This window comes from Zootoca vivipara, chromosome 8, assembly GCF_965207765.1.
Source record: "Zootoca vivipara chromosome 8, rZooViv2.hap1.1, whole genome shotgun sequence".
In the NCBI taxonomy this organism is placed as follows: Eukaryota; Metazoa; Chordata; class Lepidosauria; order Squamata; family Lacertidae; genus Zootoca; species Zootoca vivipara.
This window is the reverse complement of record NC_142591.1, coordinates 35976672-36003581: the sequence shown is the minus strand read 5'-3', so window position 1 is coordinate 36003581 and position 26910 is coordinate 35976672. Positions and strand designations below refer to the sequence as shown.

The 26910-nt window shown below is 40.7% G+C and overlaps 1 protein-coding gene across 3 annotated transcripts in view; it reads left to right on the top strand.

The window, feature by feature from the left end:
* The window catches only part of DOK6 (docking protein 6), a 171580-nt gene that overhangs the window by 63118 nt on the left and 81552 nt on the right, over nucleotides 1–26910 (top strand). For all 3 annotated transcript variants that reach the window (XM_035125321.3, XM_035125322.3, XM_088675295.1), the window contains exon 2: nucleotides 12916–13023. In XM_035125321.3, the coding sequence (XP_034981212.1) occupies nucleotides 12916–13023 (108 nt within the window). The remainder of the gene's footprint in view (nucleotides 1–12915; nucleotides 13024–26910) is intronic.

Here is a 26910-nt window from a genome sequence, read left to right as displayed (position 1 = left end):
AAGTAGAATAAGGAAAATTTAAAATACATTGAGAATGCATAACTAAGGCATACCATAATATACGAGAGAAGACAGCATGCAAATGACTTAAAGCAGGAGAGCATATCTACAAGAATAAAAGTGAAACAATAACTAGCCTAATCACACATACATAGTTAATACCTCCAGTCCCACTAATACAAAAAATCTCTATAGAAACTTACCTGTCTCCTTGATTGCAAATGTCGGATAAAAGCACAAGCTGCACATTTTCCTAAATAAGCAGTGGGCAAAAAGGGAGAACTGGATGCACACGGAAACGGCGTTTACCTTTCCGCTGTAGCAGTACCTATTTACCTACTTGAACTTTGACGTGCTTTTGAACTGCTAGGTTGGCAGGAGCTGGGACCGAGCAACGGGAGCTCACTCCGTCGCGAGGATTCGAACCGCCGATCTTCTGATTGGCAAGCCCTAGGCTCTGTGCTTTAAGCCACAGCAATATTATTTCCCTATTGCATTTCTTTGACCTCACCCCTTCTAAAGGACCTTGTACAATGCATATTTTCATCTTTCATCATGATTCTTAATATATTTGGGGTGATAGTATCCTCTTTATCTATCTATCTATCTATCAGCCATCATTTATGTATGTATGTACGTATTTATTTATTTATTTATTATCAATTATTATTTAATCATTGTTTATTATTTATTACCCAGCCTTGGGCAAGCTGTAACAAAACAGTTAACACAAATTACAGTGTAGAGTAGCATAGTAAAGGAATAGTTTCTTTCCACTCTAGTTCCAGTGCAGTGTGATTTTCAGCCTGTTTTAAATGAAACACAGGCAGTCTGAATGACTTTTAAAGGGTTGACAGTGCAGGATTTCAGTAAGATAGAAAATGTATTTATTTTATATGTAGAATCACAATTCTGTGATTCAGCATAACATCTCTGAAGGGACAATTATTGTCTACCAAACTTACATTAGGAAGATTAAAGCTCCCCAAAGACCATTGACATATTAAACTGCAAACATTCTAGAGGACTTTGACATGTTTGCATGGTACTAAGAAGTAGCAGAAAATAGCTCACTATGAGATTTTTACTTTTTATCTATTAAATTCAAAGGAGCACTCCTAATTCACTGTGGTTAAGTGAACGTTTCTTCCTTCTTTGAAGGCGAGGAAAGGGGGGGGAGCAGCAACCATGATTATCAATTCTCTTAGAAGCATATACTCCGTGAATATTTCAGATGTGATACCTGTAAATGTATATGGCTGCTAAATGAGAGGTTTTTAATCTGACCATGTCCACACAGAACTTGCTAGCTGAGTACAGATAATTGGGCTCAAATTATTGGGAGGAAGGTAGGGGGTCGTTAATGAAATCAACAAATCCAAATCATGCCCCGGCAGCTTTTCAAAACAGTAGCCCAGGGAACAATAATAAAAAGTTAGAGGACCTGATGATCTTCTCTGCTCAAATCCCTGTAAAAAAATTTTTTGGAAAAATACTGTCACTGCTGCTCAAATATATATTTTTGTAAGAGCCATGACGGCATGCCAGTACAACTTCATTATTTACTCAGACTTCAAAAACATTTCACAAAGGCCCTTCCTAAAGATTTCTAAGGTAACAGTCATTGGATAAGAGAAGAAGACAAGACAATAGCTTTAGTGTTGGACCCGGACCAGGATTCAAATCCCCACTCAGCCAGGAAACTCGCTGGGTGACTTTGGGACAGTCACCAATTCTTAGCCTAATCCACATCACTGGGTTGTTATGAAGATAATATTGGGGGGGGGGCTACAAATGGTACCTTGAACTCCTTAGAGCAAAGGTAGGACATAAATGCAGTAATAAATAATTGGTTAATTTTCAGGAAATAGAAAAAGAAGGACTGAAAAGAGAAATCTCATAATTTTTTCCTTAACAGAGTTTTTTAATGAGAGATGCTTAAATTTGCTCTCCCCTGCATCCGTCTAACAAATGAGACTGTGATATAATTTAATTTTACATCATTATCAGTTATTTAAAACCCAGATTGTTTCCTTAGCAATGCCAGATTTGCTTCTTTTTCCAGTGTAGATATTAAGCATACTAAGCTTCCTGTTAAGCACTCTTGCGCTGGAGAGGTCAAAAATTTATTTGTGGGCATGCATTTTCTGATCTCTATGGGTAAGATCCAGCATCATTTCAGTGAACATGATGGGACGTAAAGCAGTAAGCATTCATTACCATATGTTTTGTTTGTTTTACTGGACATTTTAGGAAGAGGAGAGGAGAGACTGTGCAGAGCTGTTTTTATCAATAAGCACCCATATTCCATAGTGGCTAGTTCTATCCTTAAACTTTGGTTTACAGCTTAACCCTGCAACCTGTGTTTAGAAATATAAGATTGTTTTATTCTTGTTCATTCTCGGGTTGTAATTGTTTACTTTTCTTCTCCCCTGAAAGATAAAGAAAAACAACAACAAGCCAAACTCTCTATCCTAAGAGTTTGAGTTGAGTTCTTCTTATCTGGGATTATTATTCTTTTAGCCTTTCCTGTGAGTTCATTCTTAACTCCTTTTTACTGTAAAATGCACATCTCCGTTGGAAGCTTTTAAAGCACTATTGCCTATTGTGAGCCAGTTGACTCTTGCCGTATAAATAAAGCAACTCAAAAGACACGTCAAAAACTATCTGATATATTATTAGACTTTAAAGATAGTGCTGAAGCAGTGACATTCATGAATGTAATGATCCCTCTGGGCCAAATCCTCTTTCCCTTATCTTTTCTTTTTCAGCTCGATTGGTATCAAATGGGATCTGAATTCTAATAAGGATTCCTACAGTTCTGCATGAAGGAGAGTTCACTAAAGTAAAATTCACTTCCTATCAATGATTAAATACAATGGATTATAGCAGATTTTTTACACAACCCCGACAGGGTCAGGTATTCTGACTTTCTAATTCCCATTATTATAGTAAAGATACTGGCTATTGTTGTTTATGAGGATAATCTCAGAAGAGATACCTACAATGGAGGAAATACATTCTGCCCCCGCAGCCTAATTAAGACACAAGATGATATACGTATTTGGGGTGAACCAGACCACAACTTTTTTCATACAAATGCCTGCAATAAGAAATCAACTGTTTCTCCTCTGTTTGAAACCACCAAGTTAGTATTATTATAACTAGCTGTTCCCAGCCACGCGTTGCTGTGGCTCAGAAAGAGAAAAATACTTGCCCATACTTGTTCTGTTAAATCTGCCCACCCTGCCCTGACCCATTCATCCTCCCCAAAGGCACAGCCCTCCTCCACTTAGTGCCCCCGTTCTTCACCCCAGACATCACAACACCTCTCTCTCTGGTTCCCCCCCCACTCCGTGACATCATCTTCCTCCCGCGTGATGGCACCTGTCACCCCGACCCCTCTTTCTCTTCCACCCGCACACCCCATGTGCATCTTGGGAAGGGCCTGGCCTCTTCCCCTGGCTGGCCAATGCTGGGCAATGCCATGTTATTGTGATGTCACAGATAGTCTGTAGCCAATGGCAGCAGCTGAGGCATCCTCAGCTGTGCTGCTTTGACATCCAGCAGATGGCGATGTTTTTTCTAAAAAAGCATGTTCTTACCTGTCACAGGTGAGGCATCTATATAATCTAGATATATAAAAACACTCGTGTACGGTGTGGCAACGTTGTGTCAAATTTTCAAAGCAATCGGTCAAGCACTTTCAGAGATTATCGATTATTAACAAGATTATCTTTACATTTGGCAATAGTCTTGTAGCCCAGTCCAGGCTTGTGCAGGTCTACAATCTTGTCCCTGACATCCTTGGACAGCTCTTTGGTCTTGGTCATGGTGGCTACTTTGGAATCTGCCAAATTGATTGCTTCTGTCAACAGGTGTCTTTTGTACAGGTACTGTAACGAGCTGGAATTACAGGTAAGACCTCTCCCTTACAGCAGGTGCTTCTAATCTCAGCTTGTTACATACAGTGAAGATACCAGGTAGCCTGACATCTGGCTGGTTGATAGGGGAGCAAATACTTATTTCACTCATTATAATGCACATCAATCTCTGACTTTTGTCTTCTGGGTTTCTGGGGGTTTTCCTGTTGTTATTCTGTCTTTCACAGCTACAATAAACCTACCATTAAAATTATGGACTGGTCGTTTCTTCGTCAGAGGGCAAACAGGGAAATTTAGCAGGGGATCAAATACTTCCACCCCTCACAGTAGCAATAGTTTTTGGGATTTAGTATGAAGCACATTGAAAAAGGCATTATCTTGCCTTGGGGAAACCCAGCCAGATGATGATGATGATGATGATGATGATGCTTTTTGGAGTGTTGCTTCTTCCCATTCTTGCCACCTTCACCAAGAAGCAACATTGATGCCCCTTTCCTTTCCCCCATATTCATGTCCCTCAATGTTAGTTATTTTTGTGGCATGAAAGGAAATAGTGTTGTCTACTTATCCATTCACTTTTACCAATGTATTATTATGGAATAATAAAGTGGATTGAAGCACTCTGAGTCAACAAATGTACTTTTTGTGGTTAGGCAAGGGATGTGGAAATGCACTGAAAAGTATGGGATGAACATCACTCAAGCAAATCAGGATGAATTCTAATTGCTGTATAACTTCGTGCATGCACACGAAAGCTCATACCTATGACAAACTTAGTTGGTCTCTAAGGTGCTACTGGAACAAACAAATCAGCATGGATTATTAATAAAGCCCACACGTGTGCTTGTCCCACCACTTTCCCCAGGAGAAACCTGCTCTTTACTGCTGAATCACAGCAAATGTCAATCGAGTTTTGACATTTTGACTGATGTCTGCCCTGATTCAGTGGCAAAGAGCTGGTTTCCCTGGGGAAGGCAGTGGGGCAAATGAAAAACTATTCAGACTTGTGGCAAGAAAGCATGGGGCAAGTGGAAAACTTAACAGACCATGCTTTCTAGGTGCTGGACAACCTCTGCATAAGTTTTCTTCAAGCAAATCAGGATGAATGCTCAACAAAGATGTTGTCTGGAGGAGCCTTATAAATGTTGATTATGATTTTGTTATCTATGCAAAAATTCTGTAACAAATGTCAAACTCATACTGCAGATGTGAGGCTGAGGCTTAGGAAGATTGAATTACCAAGTGCATTCAAGGCAGAAGGAAGGACTTTCTTATATACAGGGTTTGGGAACTTATTTGACACACTGTGGAAACAAGTCAATTGTGCCTTATCATGATAAAAGTATTGGGAGGTATTAAAGTGGGGATTGGGAGACAATAAACTTGCTTTGTACCATAGCTAGCTTTCATATTCAGTTTTCATTTTCAATAAAAATTTTCAGGCTTTAAAATGTTGTTGTAGGTGATGGGATTTACTAAATCCCATAGTAAACAGCCTCTATTTCCACCTACCTTGTCATTCTAAAGACCAGAAGATGATATGATGGTAAGAATACTGTCACTGAATAAAAGGGTTCAGTATGACAGGACTCGCGGAAATAAGGTTACATGTGCAAAGCACTCTTGTACCAGCTATTGTTAACATAAAAATAAGTTTATTGGCCCCAGGGCTCATTTTAAGCTTGTAACTCTATAAATTAGAGCTGTAAAAGTGATTGAATTTTTGTCCTTCAGTGGCTTAGAACAGGTGGCTGTGATTATTATTCCATTCAGCATCTCTTAAGATATTCTGATGCATGGTTTGGATAATGTAATATTTATTTTGACAAATCCCTTTGCTCCCAACATACAGTACTTGAGATTTAAGTAGATAGCTACCCATCTTTCAGCATAAATATTGTGTTTTACTTTGCATGTGAAGGTCAGAATTTTCAATTCTGAAGCATCAAAAGGAGGAAGCAGTTTCCCAATAATTAGGTGTTCTCATAGTATGACACACTTTCATTGTGGTAAACAACATTTATCTTGTCAGATAACAGGTGTCCAATATCATGCAAATGTATTAAGCCTTTATAACAAAATAAGTGCCATTTCACTAGAATGAAAAATGGTATTGAAGGAGGAAAAAATGTGATATTATAGATGGGGGAAATATTCAAAGCACAAAAGAACTGGAACTAAGAACATTGGAATTGTATGGAATTGTGAACACTGTAATTTAATACAACCATATTTATTTTCTTACAGCTGCTGTCAAACAAGAAGGAAATGCAATTGTGAAAGGTTTATGCATAAAATAATTTTAAGGTTCAGGATTGACAACACTAGTTCTTCACACAGTGAATCATTATACAGGCGACTCCCCGCTTACACGGGGGTTACCTTCTGGACCCCCCGCACGCATGAGTGAACATTGTGTAAGTGGGGAACACCCTCTAAACACCCTTTAAATGCCCTCTCTGCCACTCTCTCTACAATCCAGGTCAAAAATGCTGTACCAAAAAATATCTACAACTGGAACTGAAGCTCTGGGGCTGGAAGGAGACTGGAGGGTGTATGGGAAAGTGACTGCCACGGATTACCACAGACATCAGCTGTTAGGCAAGGAGGCTGAACAGTCTAAGACAAAGCCCTACTGCGCCTCCAGTCTCTTATCCACCCTCATTGTTGTCCTCTTCAGAGGGTATCCTTGTGAGCCACAAGGACTCTCCAGCTTTCTCCCTCCATTTCCTGGTAGGAATTAAATTATGTAATTATTTTCTGGCACCGTGTGTATACGTGGTCATGCACAAGTCAGTTATGCATAAGTGGGGGGATGCCTGTACTATAGCAGGCACGTCCAACAGGTAGAGCATGATGGATGTACTGGTAGATCACTGAACGTCTGTGGTAGATCACTGGTAGATCACCGGCTCCCCCCAAAGAAGCTCAACAAGTTTGGCTCCCCCCCAAAGGCCCAACATTTTTGTCCTGCACCCCCCCAAAACAGGGATTTCCTCCTCCTTAAAAAAAGCTCAACAACGTAGACCTGAGCCCCTAAAAACAGGGCTCTCCTACCTAAAAAAAGCTCAACAATAGATCACTGCCAGTATTTAACTCTGTGAGTAGATCACAATCTCTTGGGAGTTGGCCACCCCTGTATAGAATTCACTACTGCAAGTTGTGGTTATAGCCACTAACTTTGGTGACTTAGAAAATTCCTGGAAAATGAATGAATGTTTCAAAGCAAGTTGGGGAGAATCCCCCACTGGGGCAACTCAAGGCTTTGCAGAAATAAATTAATTAACTTCCTAAAAGCTCTCCCACTCAGGGGCGTACCCAGGATCAAAATTAGGGGGGGCAAGGGGCGGGAGGGGAAGGGCCACAGTGGGAATGTGGGCGGGGCTACGTGGCCTGCGTCCTCCCAGCTCTTCTGAGGAGGCAGCCCCAGGCTCTTGTTCCCGGCGCGAAGCTCCAGAGGCGCGCGGGGAACGCAAGCCTGGGGCTGCCTCCTCCGCGCCTCCCAGGTCTTCCGAGGAGGCGGCCCCAAGCTCCCGTTCCCGGCGCGAAGCTCCAGAGGTGCGCGGGGAACGCGAGCCTGTGGCTGCCTCCTCCACTTACACTCCCCGCTCCCGCTTAGCGCTCCTCCGCTTACGCTCCCCTCGCACCTCTGGAGCTTTGCGCTGGGAGCCGGAGCCTGGGGCTGCCACGCTGCGCCCCTTAGCCTTTTGCTTCTAGGGGGCAATTGCCCCCTCCTGCCCCCCTGCCCACGGCACTAGTCGCCCCTCTGGGCAGCTCGCCCCATCCCCCGGGTGCGCTGTTTCTGCCCCGAGCACAGACGGCTCAGCCTCCTCCTCCTCTGCTTCCCACCCGGCTCCCCACTGTGCCTCCTGGGCTGGCTCTGCAGCCACTGTCCCTGGCTGAGCTGCCCCTGCAGCTGCTCTGCATAGACATCAAGGCACCCAGCCAGAAAAGTGAGTGTGAGTGCTTCGATCCGGGGAGAAAGTGGGGGGAGGGAGGATCTTGGAAGGGTTGAAGGAGCCTGCAGTGACTGTATTTCGAATTGGGGGAGTGTCTGTTTCTCCTGCTGCAGGGGAGAAAACTACAAAGAAGTGACTTCTTGGTGGGGGTGGTCGGGGTGGGGTGGGGAGAACAAGCGAGGATCCCTCCGTCTCTTACGTTTACACCCCACCGCTTTTGCAGCTCGATAGTGGGAGGGGGAGAGGAGAAAGTGCGATGGGTTATGGAAAGGGGAAAGGGGGGGCTGGTCTGTTTCTGGCTGGGGCCGCGTGCCCCGTTTTTTGCATTGAGATTTCTTCTTTCTTTTTAGCTTGGGGGGGGGCAGCTGGCTTCTAGAGTAGGGCAGCTGCCCTAACTTGCCCCGTGGTGGGTACACCCTTGCTCCCACTCCCCCAAAACCCAGTTCAAGTGAACTTGGCATGCTTTGGAGCTACAAAATGTTGGCTGACCATTAGGTAGACGGGAGGGAAGAGAATGATGGGAAATAAAGGCCAGGACTAGAGGAAGGGCTAGAAAGGGTCACTCCACACTGAAGCAATTGGTTGTGGGAACTGGCTTGTTCTTTCTAGTTAAATATCCATCAAGTGGTGTTTAATGTGTGCTATTACAAAATGTACATTTTTTGTGAGGACAATCATTACAATCCACATGTAAAACATCTTGCAGGAAACATAGCTAAATGGGGTGTATTTAAAGCCTATTGAAAGGCTGAAACTGAATTCTTCTACAGTTGCTAAACATTATCAGCAATCTCCTACAGTATCTGATCTGTATTTGGTTACAACCAATGGCAGTTAAAACTAGGCCAGGGATAAAAGAATAGTTAACTGTTCCTGAATAATTAAGCAGGTTTCTGTGTGACAACAAGATGTCTTATGTAAAATATGCATTCATTTACTATGTATTAGTGGTGCCTATCTTGCTGGCCCTATTTATTATTTATTAAAGTTTACAAAAATTGCCTGTTCAAAGCTTTGAGAAGTGTTCTTTTCTTTTTAACAAACATTTAGAACTTACTTCTCAGCTGAAATCAGTGAGAATGAACTTTTATTACAGCAGGAAATTTTGCATAAACACACTTGGAGAACATAAATTCAGTATATATTCTAAAAATGTAGATCTTTTTGCAATTTGCATAGGAGTGCTTATCTATTCACACTGCATTGCTTTCAGTGGAATGGACACTTGAAAAAGCATCTGAGCATAAATTTTCTTGAAAACAGTTGACATCTTTCATTTCTTTCCTTCCTTTACTCCAACAGCTCAAGGCAGCATACATGGTTCCCATTATTTTATCCTCACAACAAACCTATGAGCCACATTAGGTTGAGAGATGGAAAGTAGGGGATTTGCTTCTCCCCTACTCTAATTCAACACTCTGACCACTACACAACACTTGTTCTCAGTGCATAGTGTGTCTGAGTACATGTGCCAATATGTTACATTAGTTGAAAACAATGCAATTCAGATAGCCTGCCTGCTGTGGGTCTCATTCTCTGGTGTTTGACTTGGAGAACTTACAGTTAAGGACAGATTTGAGACCAGTTTCATTTTCTGTGGTCCTTTAAGCGGTGAGACAGTAGCTCTCTGTATCGCTTAAACCAGATGTTGTTGGACTGTCGTCATGCTGGCTGGAGCTGATGGGAAGTGCCAGCAACATCTGGAGGGCCCATAGGTTCTTCATCACTGGTTTAAAGGATCGGCCACAGCTTGGTAGACTGCCATGCCCTCTTGCTTGGCAGCTCTGGAAGCTTGGAATATTGTTGCCACCTGACAGTGACTCATCTTGTTCTGTGGCTCTGTAGTACTAGGAAGACAAACTAGCTGGCAACTCAGCCTTGAGAGCTCACAATATGGCTGTTGCCATATTATCTGACAGGTCCATCAGAGCCAACAAGAAAGAGAACTTGGCAAGGCTCTGTGGATTGTGCTCAGTTTACCTACAATTCCGTCCCCCTCCTTTAAGCTACGAAGGGTCAGTTCTCTTTGAAGTTTATAAGGTATGGAGAATTTATAATTATATGATATATATGAAGATTCTGGTGAGGACTTTCATAGAGGGGATATAAGATATCGGATACCTTAAATTCCATTAAAATATATAATATACACAAGACTGCAGTATCAGGTTTACTTTGAGCAAGGGTCAGTCCCAGGATAAAAAACATGTGAAATGATGATGATGATGATGATGATGATGATGCACCTGTGTGTGGGCAGATATCATCTGTTACCAATGTGTAACCTCAAACACTCAGTTTATCTGGTATTAGAGAGCAGAATTTATTGACCCAAAAGTTTTCGCATGTAGGAATAAGCTCCAGTAGTTATCTTAATCTTATTCCTACATGCAAAAACTTTTGGGTTAATAAATAAGCTCCAGTAGTTATCATATTAGGGACCCAGGTGGCGCTGTGGGTTAAACCACAGAGTCTAGGGCTTGCTGATCAGAAGGTTGGCGGTTCGAATCCCTGCAATGGGGTGAGCCCCTGTTGCTCAGTCCCAGCTCCTGCCCACCTAGCAGTTCGAAAGCACATCAAAGTGCAAGTAGATAAATAGGGACCGCTCCGGCGGAAGGTAAACGGCGTCACCTGCAGCATATAGTTAAAAGAATAAGTAGGCATGCTGCTGTTCATAGTTTTCTGCTGCCAATTAAGTAAAATATTATCATGACACAGAAGGCTTTTTATCTTATGCATAAAGAAACCTACAGATCTTACACCCTCCAAGCTTAGACAGAAAGAGAGTAGGGGACTAGAGAAGCAGCTTATGTGGTCTTTTGTGGTTATCTGAACACAGCTTTCTACACTTGAATGCTTCTGGGGGTGTGATACCGTTTGTTTAAATGCAGGCATATGCTCATTATGCTTGTAATAAGAGAGTTGCTCTTGATAAAGCTCTCTATTAGATTATCACATTTCTCCAACTCTTCCAAATAAACAGAAGAAGTAGGTTAAAAGAGAACAGAAGTTGAATAAAAAGATCAGAGTTGACAGTAGTGAGGTAGATTAACAAAGAGGAAAGGAAACAGAATTCTAATCCCTTGGAGACTGGGAACATAAGAGGAGACTGTTGTTACTCAAGGACCAGAAAGTGAAACCGCTGTAAATTAGGTATTCATTGAGTGAGCCCACTAGATATCAAAGAACATAAGGAGTGGTACCTCGGGGTATTCACTTTCTCTTCACTTCCCTGGAAATCTGCCATGTTGTAACATTATTTCTGGGAGATAAACTTGTAGGTGAAGTTACCTTTACCGGAAGAGTTCAGTGCAGTCTGCTAGCACATTTCCTGTTTAATCGGGACAGCTGCCTAATCTGTTGAAACCTCAGAAATAATTTAGATTCTGTTAGGGACCAGGCTGGTTTTTAAGCACTTCATTGTGTTTGAGTGCTCTGAAGATGGCTTGTTAAACCAACTGCAAAGCGGGGTAGGGGTGGGGATATCAAGTAGCAACCTGGTCAATTTTATTTTAGCAATTCATTCCAAAGCATTGAAATAAAAGTATTTTTAATGGACAAGACCTGCATATGAATATGATTGATGCCACTATTCATGTATTAGTCAACTATGGATTTCCTACAGTACTGCTTCAATGTTAATACTTTCAGTTTCATCATTTTTATGAAAAAAAAGTTACTTTACAATATTTTGCCATTTCCTCAAGACATTGGAGAATGTCTTTCTGCCCTAACTGACACAGTTCCTATTTTTCATTTTAAAAACTCTAAGGGAGGAATTGGTAGTATTCACTTTTATCATACACAGTGTAAGTAAAATTAGATGACAATCTTCTGCATACTTATCTGGGAATAAGTTCTGTTTAATTCATTTGGGTTTACTTCTATATGAGTGTGGTTTTTGGCTGTAATCCAAAGAAAACTTGAGAGTAAACAACATTTCATTCATTGGGACCTTCTTTTGAGTAAACTTGCATAGGACTGGCCATTCAGTTAACCTGCTTATTAAAGACAAGTTGGCAATAATGCAATGAAAATAGTGTAAAATGTTTGATTTATTAGTAACTACACTGGTGAGTTATTGACACATCTGCAGATGGATATGAGCTGTGATTCAAATCCAGTAATTGTTAAAATTTTAGCATTCCTTTAATAGTAATTCTGACAGTTTATTGATTGCATACTAGTTAGAGCCCAGATTATAGTCAAACATCTGTCTTCAGAAATATGCATGAATATGCATTTTGTTCATACTCAGTTGTGAAGTCAGGAAGTTCTTTGGTGCTCTAGTATTTCTTTCTCTCGGTATTGTGTTTATTTTTAAGGGATAAGTGAAACAAATGAATCCATAATAATTGCAATTTCCATAATGCTTAAAACTGTTAATCAAACCAACTTTACTTGATTTAATGGAATTTGATCATCAGCTTCTAAAGAACTAACTCTGAAAACCAAACTGGATTCATTTTATTTGTGTGTGTCTTTTCTGATTTGTAGCATATCTGAAGAAAGAAGCTACTGTCACTATTGTGCTTGGTGTAATTTGTGTAAATATCAAACAGTGAGCAAATGAGCTTTCTTGAATGTGCCCAGCTAGCCCTGAGCCTTATGTGTTAATATGTGATAACCTTAATCTGAAGGCGGTCTACAAAATATACAGATGTGCACATATAGGGCTGTCTCCATGGAGCTTTTGCCCTCACAAGAGAAATCCTACATAATCGCACATCTCCCATGGATCATGGCTGGCATGTCATTGGCATCTAAGGTGTAAGTCTAGGCAGGAACATATTGGAACACGGTCAAACTGACTCAGCAGATCTCTAATTAGGATCTACCAAGTTGTTCTTAGCTCAAAGCAATGGGGGAGGGACAAGAAAGCAATTTGGTGGGGAAGGACCAAGAAGACAAAGGGTTTTGTGCATTTATTTGACATTTGTATGCTAGTCCATCGTATGAAGCTTTCTTGTGTTGGCAACTCGTATTCCATTGGTTGCAGATATGTTAGTTTCTAAGAATTATACTGTTCTGTGTAACCAAAGGTTAATATAATTCATTAATTTTCCTTGCAGATTTTCAGAAGGTGTTGGTTGGTTTTCAAGAAAGCCTCAAGTAAAGGACCTAGAAGGCTAGAAAAATTTCCAGATGAAAAGGCAGCATATTTCAGAAATTTTCACAAGGTAGGTCATAATTATCTGCATAAATGTGTAGTGTAAGCTACTGGGAAGAAAACTATTACAGAGAATATTTTCATTCTCTGCTTTTGAAGCTGTTGAAGCTGACAGCGACATTTCGTGATGCTGTCATTATAGGCTAAGACTAGAGCCATCTTTCCAAATTAAGAACCAGATTCCAGTTCTTTGTTTTTTTTACTGTTCGTTTTTGTTATCATTGTGAAGAATGAGATTCTTTTTGTTTAGTAACTACCTAAAAATCAAATGAAGCCTGAACAGAAGGTGTCAGTGTCTAAATGCCTGATGCCGTATCTTTAATAATAATAATAATAATAATAATAATAATAATAATAATAATAATAATAATAATAACAACAATAAAAGATTGACGGACTGACATAAGGATGCCTGGGATTGCAAGGATTTTGAAGACTTAAATGTGTAACAGTCACTTTGCTACAGTTTAGGCTTTGGACAGTGATTATCTTACATCTGCAACTCAATACATGATTATATGTTATTTCAATGGAACCTATCCTTTCACTCATACTTCAACAAAGCAGCTATAATTGATTCAACCTTTTGTGCAGCAATCTTGAGGATGTGTCTCTTGATAGCTGTTTACTGCTACAAAAGATGACTGGGGCTCTTCCAGGACTTCTTTGTTCAGAGCTGTAGCAAAGTAACTTGCTGCAAGAGCCAAGATATGCAAACAGCTTTCTGTGGACTGACGCACTTCAAATTATAGGCAGGATATTGAAAGTTTGAATATCTCCATCTAATTAAGGTCACTGTGCATATAAGTTAAGGTAAGTTCATCTTGTGGGAAAGGTTAGAAACCATTTCACTGACATGCATATTTTCTATATATAGCAATTAAAATAAAATAAAATACAGGGAACATTCAAGTGCATAGGGAAGGGAATGTGGCCTTCCAGGTCTCTCTATCTGGCCCCTCACCCAGGCAAGATATATCTCCCACTAGCCCTGTTTCATACTTCTTGGGTATTTTTGCTTGGCTGGAATGTGGCATTGAACTGTGCTAATGCTGCTTGGTTGGCTGGATAGAAGATGGAGGGGTATGTGCACATGTGTGCATTCGTGAGTGTGTAAACTAGTCTACTGTACAAACTGCTATTTTTCTAGAAAAAGAGGTGCTGGGACTGACTATGAAAGCCTCCCTTGTTCTCTTATAATGGCAATGGCACCCGTCAAATTCCAACTAGAAAAAGCCTTGTGTAAAAAAGTAAAAAAAATGCATTCTTGCCTCTCTCACTTTCCCTCTGGCTCTGTCCACCACTGTCAGTGGGCCTGAGCAAAAGACAGGTAAAGCTGTGCCTGCAAAATGACAGGTGGTACACAAGATTTGGACCCCATGCCAGCAGGGGCCACAGACTCTTAACTTTAAGTTGAAAAGAAAACTAAGCCAATTTGACATTTCAAAAGAAAGTTATAAAACAAAACATAGGAACAACTTTATAGGCTTTGGCACTTGGCAGGCAGCACCATTGCTAAGGAATTTTGCTGTAAATATCAGGACTATGAAACATTGTAGAGCAGGCTGCTTTTCTGGCTTTCTTTATGAATGGCATTACGTAAGAACAAAAGAAAAGTTTCCTGAATCAGGCCACTCTCCCCTCCTGCAGTTTTCAACAACTGGTATGCCGAAGCCTCTGGCTGAGGAACTTAGTCATTGTTGTCAGTAGCCACTGATAGCTTACTCACAAGAAACTGATGTAAAGCAAGCTGGTGTAGGTTAAGCCAGCATAATGTTAAACCAGATCCAAGCTCCGTTCTGTAGTGACGTGGGGTTACGGCTCGGTGAGCCAGTCTAAGCCTGGTAGAGTAAAACAAGATTAGTCTATGCCAGGTGTGCTCCATCTTACATTTGTGCAGCTGGTTCTTATGTTTGTCCCTATTGAAATTCATTTTGTTAGTTTTGGCCCAGTTCTCCAATCTGTTAAGGTCACCTTGAATCCTCATTCCTCCCAGTTTGGTGTGATCTGCAAATTTGATGAGCATCTCCTCAATTCCTTTATCCTAATCATATTTATATATGTGTTGAACAAGATCTGTGCTTTGTCTTTTCTATACTGGCAAATAAACATTTTAAGATTGTAACACTATGCCTGGGCAGCACCATCAAACAATTATGTTTTACTGGTGTTGTAAAGATGTTTTCCTGGGTGCTCAAGGCAGAAACAAAGTCATAAATCAATACAATTATAAGAATATGTCAGATCAAACAACATAGTGTTTTTGAGTTGTGTACACAGAGAGAGATTGCTTTTGACAAATGATTACTGGAATTAACTGAATTTACAGGTCTTACTATCCAGAACTAATATCTAGTGTGGAAACTCAATGGGCATATAAAAGCTCCGAGATAAAAATAATGGCCTATGACTAGTTCTATATGCTGAAATGAGTTTTGGGTTTGTAATTTCTCTAATAGTAAGATACACAGCTCACACCTATATAGCAAACCTCTCCTGGGTATTTCAAGAGCAGATATAGGGATCTCTATATGGTAAAAATAAATAAATCACGGGGGTTACATGATTCTTTGGCCATGCCTAAATTAACCGATAATCCTGAGGCAGGTTTCCATTGCACTGAAAGCAAGTAAGGGAGCAGTCCTGTAGCGAGATCTGCCCAGATGAATGTGATTAGGATCCATTGGATCTTCGGCTAAACTAGGAGATTCCCAAACTAATCTCTACTTTGCCAGAGAAACATCACCAGCAAATATTCCCTGTCCTCACTCTGGTTGGTTTAGTTAAGCCTAGCAGATTTTAAGGTGATAATAAGTCCTGAAAAGGGGGCATGGTGGGAGCATGATGTGACAGGGTGACTTAGAATGGATTCTAAACCTGGTCAGCATGGTGACATGATCTGGGAAACCAGCGTAAGGTTGTTTGTTTGTGTGTGTATATATATATAAACATGCAACAAAAACAGTTCAAAATCCAAATATCGAGATTACTCTGAATCTCATTACTCCCCCCCCCCCATCCCTTCCATGGGTCCTAATGATAATATTTACAACTGCATAGGAATACTTATCCAAATTTGTATCCATCTAAATCAGGCATGTCAAACATGCGGCCCTCCAGATGTTTTGGACTACAATTCCCATCTTCCCCAACCACTGGTCCTGCTAGCTAGGGATCATGGGAGTTGTAGGCCAAAACATCTGGAGGGCCGCATGTTTGACATGCCTGATCTAAATTATCCATACTTTGCATTACTTTACAAGTGTGGTTAAAATCCTGCTAGGGTTTTAACCTGCAGTGGTCTCGTAGATAAATTATAACCTTTTCCCGATCTTGTCTTCTTTATTTCTGAGCTTCCCAGTTAATTTTGACATTCCGGCACACCATCAAGGTGGTTTGCCATTTTTCTCTGGTCAGGCTTCCTTCCATCTCTGGGCAGGTGGCTGCTGTTGCATACATAAACAGTCTTTCCTTATCCTTTGGTATCTCGGTACCTATAATTCCTAATAAGAAAGCTTCTGGGTTTTTTTTAAAAAAACAAAAGTTATTTTAAATATTTTTTACATTTCATTTTATATCATCTCCCATAAATTTTTAATTACTTTACACATCCACCACATCTTTTTCTTTAGATTTCTAGTAAGTATTCGTACTTGTTCTATACATCTTTGCTAACTTAACAGGAGTCAAATACCACCGGTACATCATTGTCATATAATTTTCTTGTTAGTGAACAACATGCTGTGAATTCCAAATCTGTTTTCCGCAGCCTCTCCCATTCTGCCATTTGTATATTATGCCCCAAGTCTTTTGCCCAATGTAATCATCACCGATTTGACCTGTTCGTCTTTGATATGCCATTCTAGGAGCAAACTATACATTTTCGACAATGATTTTGTATTGTTTTCTAAAACATCTTTTTGAAATCTTGATAACTCATAACTAAAACCTTTCTTTTTATCTGTCTTAAAAATATCATTTAATTGATGATACTGTAACCAGTCTGTTACCAGTTCTCTTATCTCTTCAAAGTCTTTTAATTTTAGCTGATTTTCTATATGTTGGGGAACCCAGTGTAAATTACGGTAAGCCAGCTAAAAGGGTGGTGAAACTCAAACTCTATTTAAAGGCTTGTTTTCCTTCTGCCCGACTTAGTTTAGGCTGGCTCCAGCCAACAATAGCCCTGTTCCAGAATTTGGATATGGTGTACTTTACCCTGCCTTAACTTAAATTTAGCACAAGCTTTTTGTTTACAGGATTATCTTGCCAATGTACCAGTCATTTTATGGGCACTTTCAAGGTTGATAAAACATTTGATATGTTGACTAAAAAAAAAGATACTTGCAGGAAAAATAAAAATAAACATTTATTATGACAAATTTTCTAAAATCTATTCATATTTTTGTTTTAGTTTGTTGCAGAGAGAAATTTAAAATGCAAATCATTTGCAGATGGAGAAAGTTATTAAAAATGCATTAGGGTTGAAAATGGATCTGTACACACTCATAACATATTCAAAACAAATTCATCCCTTATGACAATTAAACTAAAAGAATTTTCACATCATCAACCAATAAATCTCACTTAATTTGAAAGCAGGTGAAAAAAGAGACAATTGAAATGACTTGTACTAAAGCAGCAACCGTTAATGGCAATTAAACGAGGAGCTACCTCAAAGCATCAAGCATATTTAACTCTTTCTGGTTGCATTTTTCAGATGACAAGCTTCATTTTTCGTTTTTGTCCCAGCAGGTCTTGAACTGTTTTAGTATAACTAATATATGAGAAAGACAGCCAAAGGGGCTGCAGGAGCAAAGGAAGCTCTTTTGGGAGTTTCTAAATGAACCTGGTTCATGTGAACCAGTGCATACATATGGAAGCTATATTTGTGACTGTTGCATTGCATACAATGAACCTTGGCTTAAAAAATCATTACTGTGGCCGCATAGCTGTTTTATGTCCTGAACTGGTACATTGTGTGACATCAGTGGCAGATCTTGGGGTCTCAAATTTCAGTAGCACCCTCCGCCTCTCACATGCCATTCTAAATCATAGTGGTGACATCCCCAAGGCTTTGCACCCAGTGCGGCCAAACCATTCGGTCTCTCCTCAATCCTCCTCTGATGGCATCATAAGAACCAGCTTTCTCACTGGTGGCATTCTGAATGTGGAACATCCTCTCTTTGAACGTTCAGCTGGTGATCTATTCAGCTTCAGTCCAATACTTATTTATTTGTCAAGCTTTTAAATGTTGAGATGCTAGGGAGTTGCCCACAGCAAGGGTTAGTTTTATCAATTTTAATTGATTTGAGGATTAGATTTATCAGCTGCTCTCTTGTATTATTATATTATGTGTTGTATTTATTTATGTGTTTTGCAACTTGACCTGGTACCAAGAATAATGGGATCTGGGGGGAAGAAACCTAAACAAATAAATATACTGGTATGTCTCTGATACTGTGTTTTTTAGTTAATTGAGAAATCATCAAGCCATTTATGCAGCCACCAGAGACACCATATGTTTTTCAATTGTTCACATTGGAGCTAATGTCTGTGTGGATCATTGTTTTTACCATAGCACATTAGTACATTATAACCAGCAAGGAGGGGAATCTGGGATTTCATTGTTTCTTTAACTCAGAGCCTGATGTAGGCTATTGTTGTGTTTTTAATGAACTCTAATTACTAATTTTAAATTACAGGTGTGTTTTGCTGTTGGCACGCTTACTAAAAAAGTATTGCAGATTGGTAGCTTGTTTCACAATTGAACACACACAAGTATACAGATTATGTCACAAGCTCTCTGTGTGTGATAAGTGTCTTTGCATTGAGTTGCCTTATTACCCTGTTTCTCCAAAAAATAAGACGTAGCCATAAAATAAGCCATAGCAGTATTTTTAAGCATTCAAGGAATATAAGCCATACCCTGAAAATAAGACATAGTGATAGGCGCAGCAGCAATACCGGTCGCGGCAGGAGGAGGAAAAAAATAAGATATCCCCTGAAAATAAGCCATAGTGTGGTTTTTTGAGGAAAAATAAATATAAGACGGTGTCTTATTTTCGGAGAAACACGATATATTGTTAAATTATATTCAAATATTTCATTTTTTCAAATTTGCATCCTGCCTTTTCACCAAATGGTCCTCAAGATAAACAACAGCAATAACAGAATTATGTTTATATTATAGTTGTGTATGCTGTTGTACACTGCCTCAATATTTTGGGTGAGTGGGGTGTATGTCCAGGGCAGCCATTGGCCTACCAAGGGGATTCCATGTGTTGGTGATATGAGACCTTCAGGTTGGGTGGGGTTCCTCCTGCTGTGGCAAAGGGGGTGGCTCCTGCTAAGCAAAGTATAGAGTGGCTGACTGGAGCAGGAGGGGTGGTTGCTGAGAGTGCCCTCCACTGTCACCTGCCTTGCTGCAGGTGTGGTTCTCCTGAATTGCAGCAAGTGGTGGTACGGCTGCTGCCTCTTCTTTAGCTGCAAGGCAATCAGATAGTGAAATGGCCATGAGGGCTAGTGGTTGTATGTGGCTCCCTAAAACTGGTGACCTTTTACCTCTCTGTATGTGCCCTTTGTGGCCATGGTGCAAAGCAGTTCTGCAGCATGCAGCACTCAGGTTGGAGAGGTGGTGTTGGGTGTTCTTGGCATTTCCCCACCTTACAGAGTTATCCGTGTATGTGGGTGCTGTTGGGTTGTGTAAGTGTGGGGTGGGGTGGGGTGGGGGTGTTTGTGGGTGCTGCATTGCATTTGGAAAGGGCAAGTTGTCAGGGTTCCCCCCCTGGAGATCCCACCTCCCAGACTCACCTTGTTTTCTCTCTCTGTTCCTTCTTTTGCTAGCTTCCCAGAGTACAGCTACTGCTGCATTCCTGTTGAAGGGAGAAGCTTGAGAGAGAGATGTGGCCATGGAGCTTGCTTGCAGTTTTTGGGGTGCAGCGGCGGAGCTAGCTGCTCAGGCACCCAGAGCGGCGCACACGCCATGCAACTGGGGGGCAGGGCGATCCACACAGCGGCAATCCGCCCAGTGGTGAGATCTGGCACGGCGGTGATCCACCCAGGGTGTGTGATCAGTGCAGTGGCGATCCGCCCAGAGGGCTGATCAGCATGGCGGTGATCTGCCCAGGGTGGATTTTGTCATCCCCCTCAGGGATGACACCCGGGGCACCCCCACTTTCTGGGGTGTGGTCTCTGTTACACAAGTGCTGAAACTGCCCAGTGTTTCTGGAGTATGTTCCTCAATTGCAAAGTGTCTTACACCACAAGTCCTGGGTCCCTCTCCCAAGCACAAAGTCCTGATGCAAAGAGCTCTTGAGGCAGCATGCCACACCGAGTGGCAAGAAGTGAAGTGAACTGAGGCTGTAGCATACTCAGTTTATGGCACTCCCACCATTAGGAGAGGTGAATTTGCTCCACCCCAGCCTCCTTACCTGAAGGCGACTCCATTGGAATTTCCTAAGGGAAGTGGGCGAGGAGGTCACCTGAGTATGGGTGGCCAATCCCAGGAGAGAGGACCTTGCCAATTTCAGGCCTCTTTGACCCCTACTCACCTTCTTTCTGCTCTGCTGCACAAAGGTTGTGGTGGAAACGTAATTGAATCCTACGAGTGAGTCTCCAGCATGCTCATTTTATATCCTGTTGCTGCTGTGTGGTTGGCCAGGAGTTATATCAGATTTCAAGTGCTTTTTCAGAGCAGTGTGAGCAGGGCTGGCAAATGAGCCTGGGCTTGATTGGTGATGATCAGGTCTTTCCCATTCTCCCATTCTGTTGATCTGCTGGAACCTATACTGCTCAACCCACTGGATTTGAACTCAATATTTGCATCTGATGCAAATATTTATATACCACTTAGTTCCCAATGTTTCTAAGCAAGCAATTTGAAAAGCATGCAATGGATGAGATGGATTAAAATAAATTGTCAAAGCAGGAAAAAAAATCTTTAAATTGTCAACTGAAATATATAGGTCTCTGCCAATTGTCTGAGGTTCAGTAGGAAAGGAACAGCTGTAATCTTGGTGCAAAGGAAGTTCCGCAGAATTGGGCTACAGTACTGAATGTGCAGTTTGTGGTGGATGTGAGTCCTGCATCTGAGCCTTGCAAGGCCAACTGACAGGCTGTCTGAAAACCCTAGGGATCAGGAAGGAATCCTTAAGGTACCAGGACACAAGCCATTAAGTGTCTTATAAATTAATACAAGAACTTTTGTACTATGGTGGACAGAAATGACAATCCTGCTTTATGTGATATTTTTTCAATGTAACCACATTTTCATTAACATCAACAGCTGGCAATAATTTCAAGGACATCTGCACATCTGAGTAATTTTAAGCTGTTAAATAACTGTTTTGTTAAGTAGCATTTGATTTGTATGTATGTGTATTTCTGTGTGTGTGTATATATATATATATATATATATATAACTTTTCTCCTTTCACATTCCAAAAAAGAGAGAAATATAGGCACACAACAAACATGCATTAAATTTTGACTTTTCAGCTGAGCTGTTGGCCAGGGGAAAGTAACCTCACTGTGCTGGCAGCCTTTATGGATGAGGTAGCTATTCTTCGGTTTTGGCAGCATTATTGCAGTGTGTTTCAAAAGACAAAGTGAAATAGCTTGACGAGTACTTAGTGAAAGGTACCCAACATGCATAATTTACCCTGACCAAGCTTGGCAGTCTTGGCACGTAGAGACTGTGGAATGCTTAATGTATGTTCTAAAATAATATAAATACTAGAACCAGTTTAAATGAGCCCCAACACCCAGCCTTTTAGATTTCATAAAATAGATTTCATAGGGATTCAGGCAGGCCTGAAAACCGTTGTTTATTCGGTGCAATGGGATGGCCATTCTTGGCCACTGAGTAGTATCCAAAATATATTTATCTCTAAATTGAACAGGAAAAATGACAAGCACTTAGAATGTTAATGTTTAAAAAGTAAAACAGTGAATTCGGTAGATAGTTTAGCTCAGGCATATAGGCAACCTTGGCTCTCCAGATGTTTTGGAACTACAACTCCCACAATCCCTGACCACTGGCCCTGTTAGCTAGGGATCATGGGAGTTGTAGTTCTAAAACATCTGGAGAGTCAAGGTTGCCTATGCCTGGTTTAACTGTCAGTAGTGAACTTGACTTATCTCTTAAGAGATTGTAAAAGGGCATAAAATACATCTTGTCACCCCTGTAGTATGTTGCCTTATTGAAATACAGTGAAATGGCCCAGCAGATCAAATCAGCTGGGGAAAGGTCAAGATAATGGCTAAGGTTTTAAGGCCTATTTCTGGATGTATCAAATATTAATTAAAACAATGGCTTCACAGTGTGAAGTAATGAGTTGCCAAAAGTTGTAAGCGCTTCTGGGAACAATCATCCCACTAAAACCCCATGAACTGCAACAGCTATAACCATCTGCCTTACCACCAGAAGCCTGCTAACAAGATGGATGCTTATAGCAACTATCATACCAACAAAACCCAACCCTACCAGCATACCACTCTCCATGAAGCTATCCACCATAATCATAGCTGTGGTAGCTGCACTCTTCGCCCTATAAATTGCAAATGAAACAGCTAATGAAACACCAAAAGTTCTGAAGCCAATGAGGCTTTTTTAATCCAACACTACACCACCTGCTGCCATCGAACCTCACTAACGCTAGGACAAAGTATAGCTGTACACATCAACGTCATATGGTTTCAAAAATCGGGACCCAAAGGACTAGTTACCTTAAACCTCCCCAACATCAAAACCAACACCCTAGTCCCAAAAGGACTTATAAAATCCTACCTAACAGTGTTTATCATCACCCATCAAGTTTAGATGCTAATGACTATTACCTTTATGCATTTCTACAATTTGGAAGTGATGCATGTATGACCGGATTTCTATCGCTTTCTCCACCTGTCTTTGCTTCATGTTAACACGCTGTTCATCCTTTTTCCTGGTGAAAAATTCCTGGTGTGTTTGTGTGGCCATACAGTGGAACCTGGGATTTCAAACATAATCCATTCCGGAAGACCATTCGACTTCCGAAATGTTCGAAAACCGAGGATCAATGGGCTGGCTGCAAAGTAAATGCAAAGTTAATGAGAAAAAAATGGGGGGAAACGTGCATCAGAAGCCATTTGACTTCCGAGGGAGGAATGTTCAAAAATGGAAGCAATTACTTCTGGGTTTTTGGCATTTGGGTTCTGAATCGTTCCACTGTATTAGTCAAATGTAGAAGCAAGTAAGCAAGGAAAACAAGAAGAAGCAAACAATCTTGTGGCATCTTAATGGATATATTACGGCATACTGTAGGTTTTACATAGTAAAGCCCACGTATTCAAATGAAGTGGTATTTAGCCTATGAAAGCTTATGCGGTAATAAATCTGTTAGTTTTAAGGGTGTCATGAGACCCTGTTGCTCATCCTCATCCTGTTTATTTTTTGTAGCAACTTCTCAGAAGCATCTTTCAACAAGCTTTATGTGGGATGACTTTCCTGACATACTGAGTAAAAATTTTAGAGGAATACATACGTCATAGCTCAGGGGTCAAGAATCACCAGAAGATCTCATAAAAATAGACTCTGAAATCCTTAATAACTTCAGACAGATATAGTCCTTAAATGGAAAAAGGAACACAGTGTATTTTAATGTGCTGTTGGTTCATGTAACTCTCTTTTGAAAAATGTGTGCTGTGCAAGGCCAGCTAGACAGGCAGAGTTGGGGGTGCAGTAATTGTAAAATGATGCACACTGGGGTTAAAAAAAAAGCCAACTTCATAGATGCCTTGATGAGTACTGATTGACCAAGAAAAGATATCTTAGGGTTGTGCTGCAGAGTTTACTTACTTATCAAACCTTTATTAGGCATTTTGCAAATAAAACCATAAAAGAGAAAATAACATATAAAAGCCTTGAAATATATATAAAAAGGCAGCAGTTGGCTATATATATATATATATATATATATATATATATATATATATATACACACACACACACACACACACACACACACACACACACACACACATATAGAATCAGTGGTTTTCCTTGTTAACCTGCTCCTTGGAGGACTGCTACTAAAAACTCGGCTACCGCCGCCGTTACCCTTTGGTCAACATCAGATAGGCAGAATCCCACACTTTCACCTTGCTGGGGTTCCAGACCACCCAAAAGAGGGGACAGCACACGTTGACGGAGCGTACTGTACAATGGGCAATGAAAGAGAATATGCTCTACAGTGTCCGGGACATTCATAGAACATCCTGCAGAGTTTAATGAAAATGTTGACCCGGAGCTGAAAAAGTCAGTGGGGGAAGAGTTTCTGGTTTGGTTCCGCACAGCTGTTCTTTGGACATCTTCACCATGGAGCTGCTGAACAACCTCCAACCTTCTGCCTAATGTTGGAGTTAAGGAGGTGGCCAGCATAGCTATGCAGCTGCTCAGAATGGCCTGCTTCAACATTTTAAATAAATAAAATACCTCTGCAATTTCACAGTTGGGAGGGAAGCCAGCTGATCAGCAAGTTCACCAAGACAGTGTGCCACATCCCTTCGCTACATCCCTTCATTCGCGGAAGCCTGCATCTCAACTGATCTTGAAAAATTCTTTATCACTTAATTGAAGATGAGATGAGTCAATCCATATTCATTTACTTTTCAGCTAATTTTTTTTAAAGCCATATATGAAGGACTAGTTTAAGTCTCACAGGGGAAATTCCAGAACTAACTCATATGGGAAATGCAACAACATTAATAATTTCTTACTTGGATGGCCCCCTGGAGTGCAATACATCATAAATGTTGCTTGGGAGGATAAGGGAGGATAAGGAGGATTTTTAAAATAAGTTTTTACCTTTATAATATACTTCACGAAAGAGATTGAGCCAAGAAAAAGTGAACACTGCCACCTACAGTTTCCTTTTGTGTGGAACTGATGGGGCATGGAAGGGGGCTAATTGATTCAGGAGCAGGCCCGGCTCTAGGGGTAGTCTTGGTGGCGCAGGGCGCTGCGCTGCGCCCGCCCACCAGGGCGGGGGCGCCGGAGCGATCTCCGTGCCACGGCGCCAGGGCGCCCGACCGGCTTGAGACGGCCCTGTTCAGGAGGAGGCCCTGAGATCAGAGAAATGAAGCAGGCAATTATAGCTGCTTTTCCTGCTCACAAGGAATTTGTGTTTGGCCTTCCCAGGGTCTCTGGTCTAGACAGAGACCGAAGGATGCCAGTTCCTGATGCTGATTCTAGATGTGCTTACATCACTTTAGCTATCACTCACCATATCCCGTGTGTTTTTTATGAGTTACCTAAAGCTTGCAGGTTACGAACTCTGGATTATGTGTCAAAATTATTGGCACCAGACCAGCCAGTTATACAAACTCCACTGGTTTCAAATGGAGGTAAGTGACCATGTCTCTTACTTCTTCAGGTTCGTACAGGTGTTTGATTGGTTGTCTGGATTTGCTGCAAATACCGCATTAAAACTGTAAAAGGATGCTCTTTTCATCCCTGAGACACCTCTGCTTTCAGGGTGTGTAGACTATTGCTAAAATACCACTAATCTTGTGCTAGCTGGATCCTATCTGTTAAATCCTGAAAAGGCAAGTGCAGCTGTATTTGAGAACTCAGGAAACAAATATTTCTAGTTACTGTGTATCTTCCCTGAAGAAAAACCTCACTAATTTGAGTGTTTAATTGCCTTTCAACTCTGAGATAATTAAGTGAGCAGAAAAAATACACTTGGACTGTGTTTAAATTGGCAGGTAGATGGTCTCAGTTACCATGGAAGTGAACTGATAACAAGGCCTTCAGTAGACTCTCAGGATATAGGTTATGCTGTTTGAATGTCTGTTTGAGCATAGATATAATCTTATGTGTTATTATTTAAGCATTAAATTGGTGATAGAGCATTGCATGGAATAGGGCAAAGTTATGTACAAGTGGTACCAAATTGGATTTTTTTAAAAATGGAAAACTTCCACTGCTTTTTTAAAAAAATGTTTTTAGTCTTTGCACACTGTCCTTGGGCATTCATGCAAATCCTTGTGACTCCTTGCCATATGAGTGGCCATATATTTTTGCGTGTGCATGATTATCCATAATTTCTGTTATATAAGAAATATAAGGGTACTTTAGGCTTCAGAAAATATGCGGCTCCCATGGCAACTTTAAAGATTCGTGGAGATCAACTCTTCAAAGAAGAAAGAGAACGTATGTGCGCAAAATTTCACACTTGCTTTCCCTGGAGGACTCATTCTTCTTTCCTATTATAATCAATATATTCTTTTTTGGACATTTTTAGTAGACAAAAGTTTATTAAAAACACTGCTAATGCAGTGTTTTGCTAATGCATTTAAAACCACACAGGAGGCAGCAGTTAAGAGATCCTTGTCTCTGCTGCCGCCACAGCAGGTGCTGTGATTCTCCTGCAGTTTGACTTCACCCCTAGAGGCACACTCCATTGTCTCTTGAGACAGATGGATGCCAACAGAGAATGCAGATTAAATTTCATAGAACTGTGGAACTAATTTCAACAATTCTGCAAAATTTGCAAGTTCCTAAATGTGTTCTATATATGAATATATACACTAATAAGAAAAAAAATAACCACAGTAACTAAGTTAAATGTTGTAAGGTTTTTATAAAAAAAAAAAATCAGTGACAAAGGACAAAGCTTTAGAATTAAAAAGCATAAAGTTGCCAGTGCCAGATGGCCTTCACCCAAAAGTTCTTAGAATATAAATGTGAAATTGCTGAACGATTAACTAAAGATGTAATTGATCGCTAAAAGCAGGCTTCATTCCAAAAGTATTGAAATATGGCCATTAGCCAAGATAGTACCAGTGTTTAAACAGATTTGAGGGGAATCCAAAAAATTATTACTCGTCAGGCTATCTTCAAGCCCAGGTAAATGAA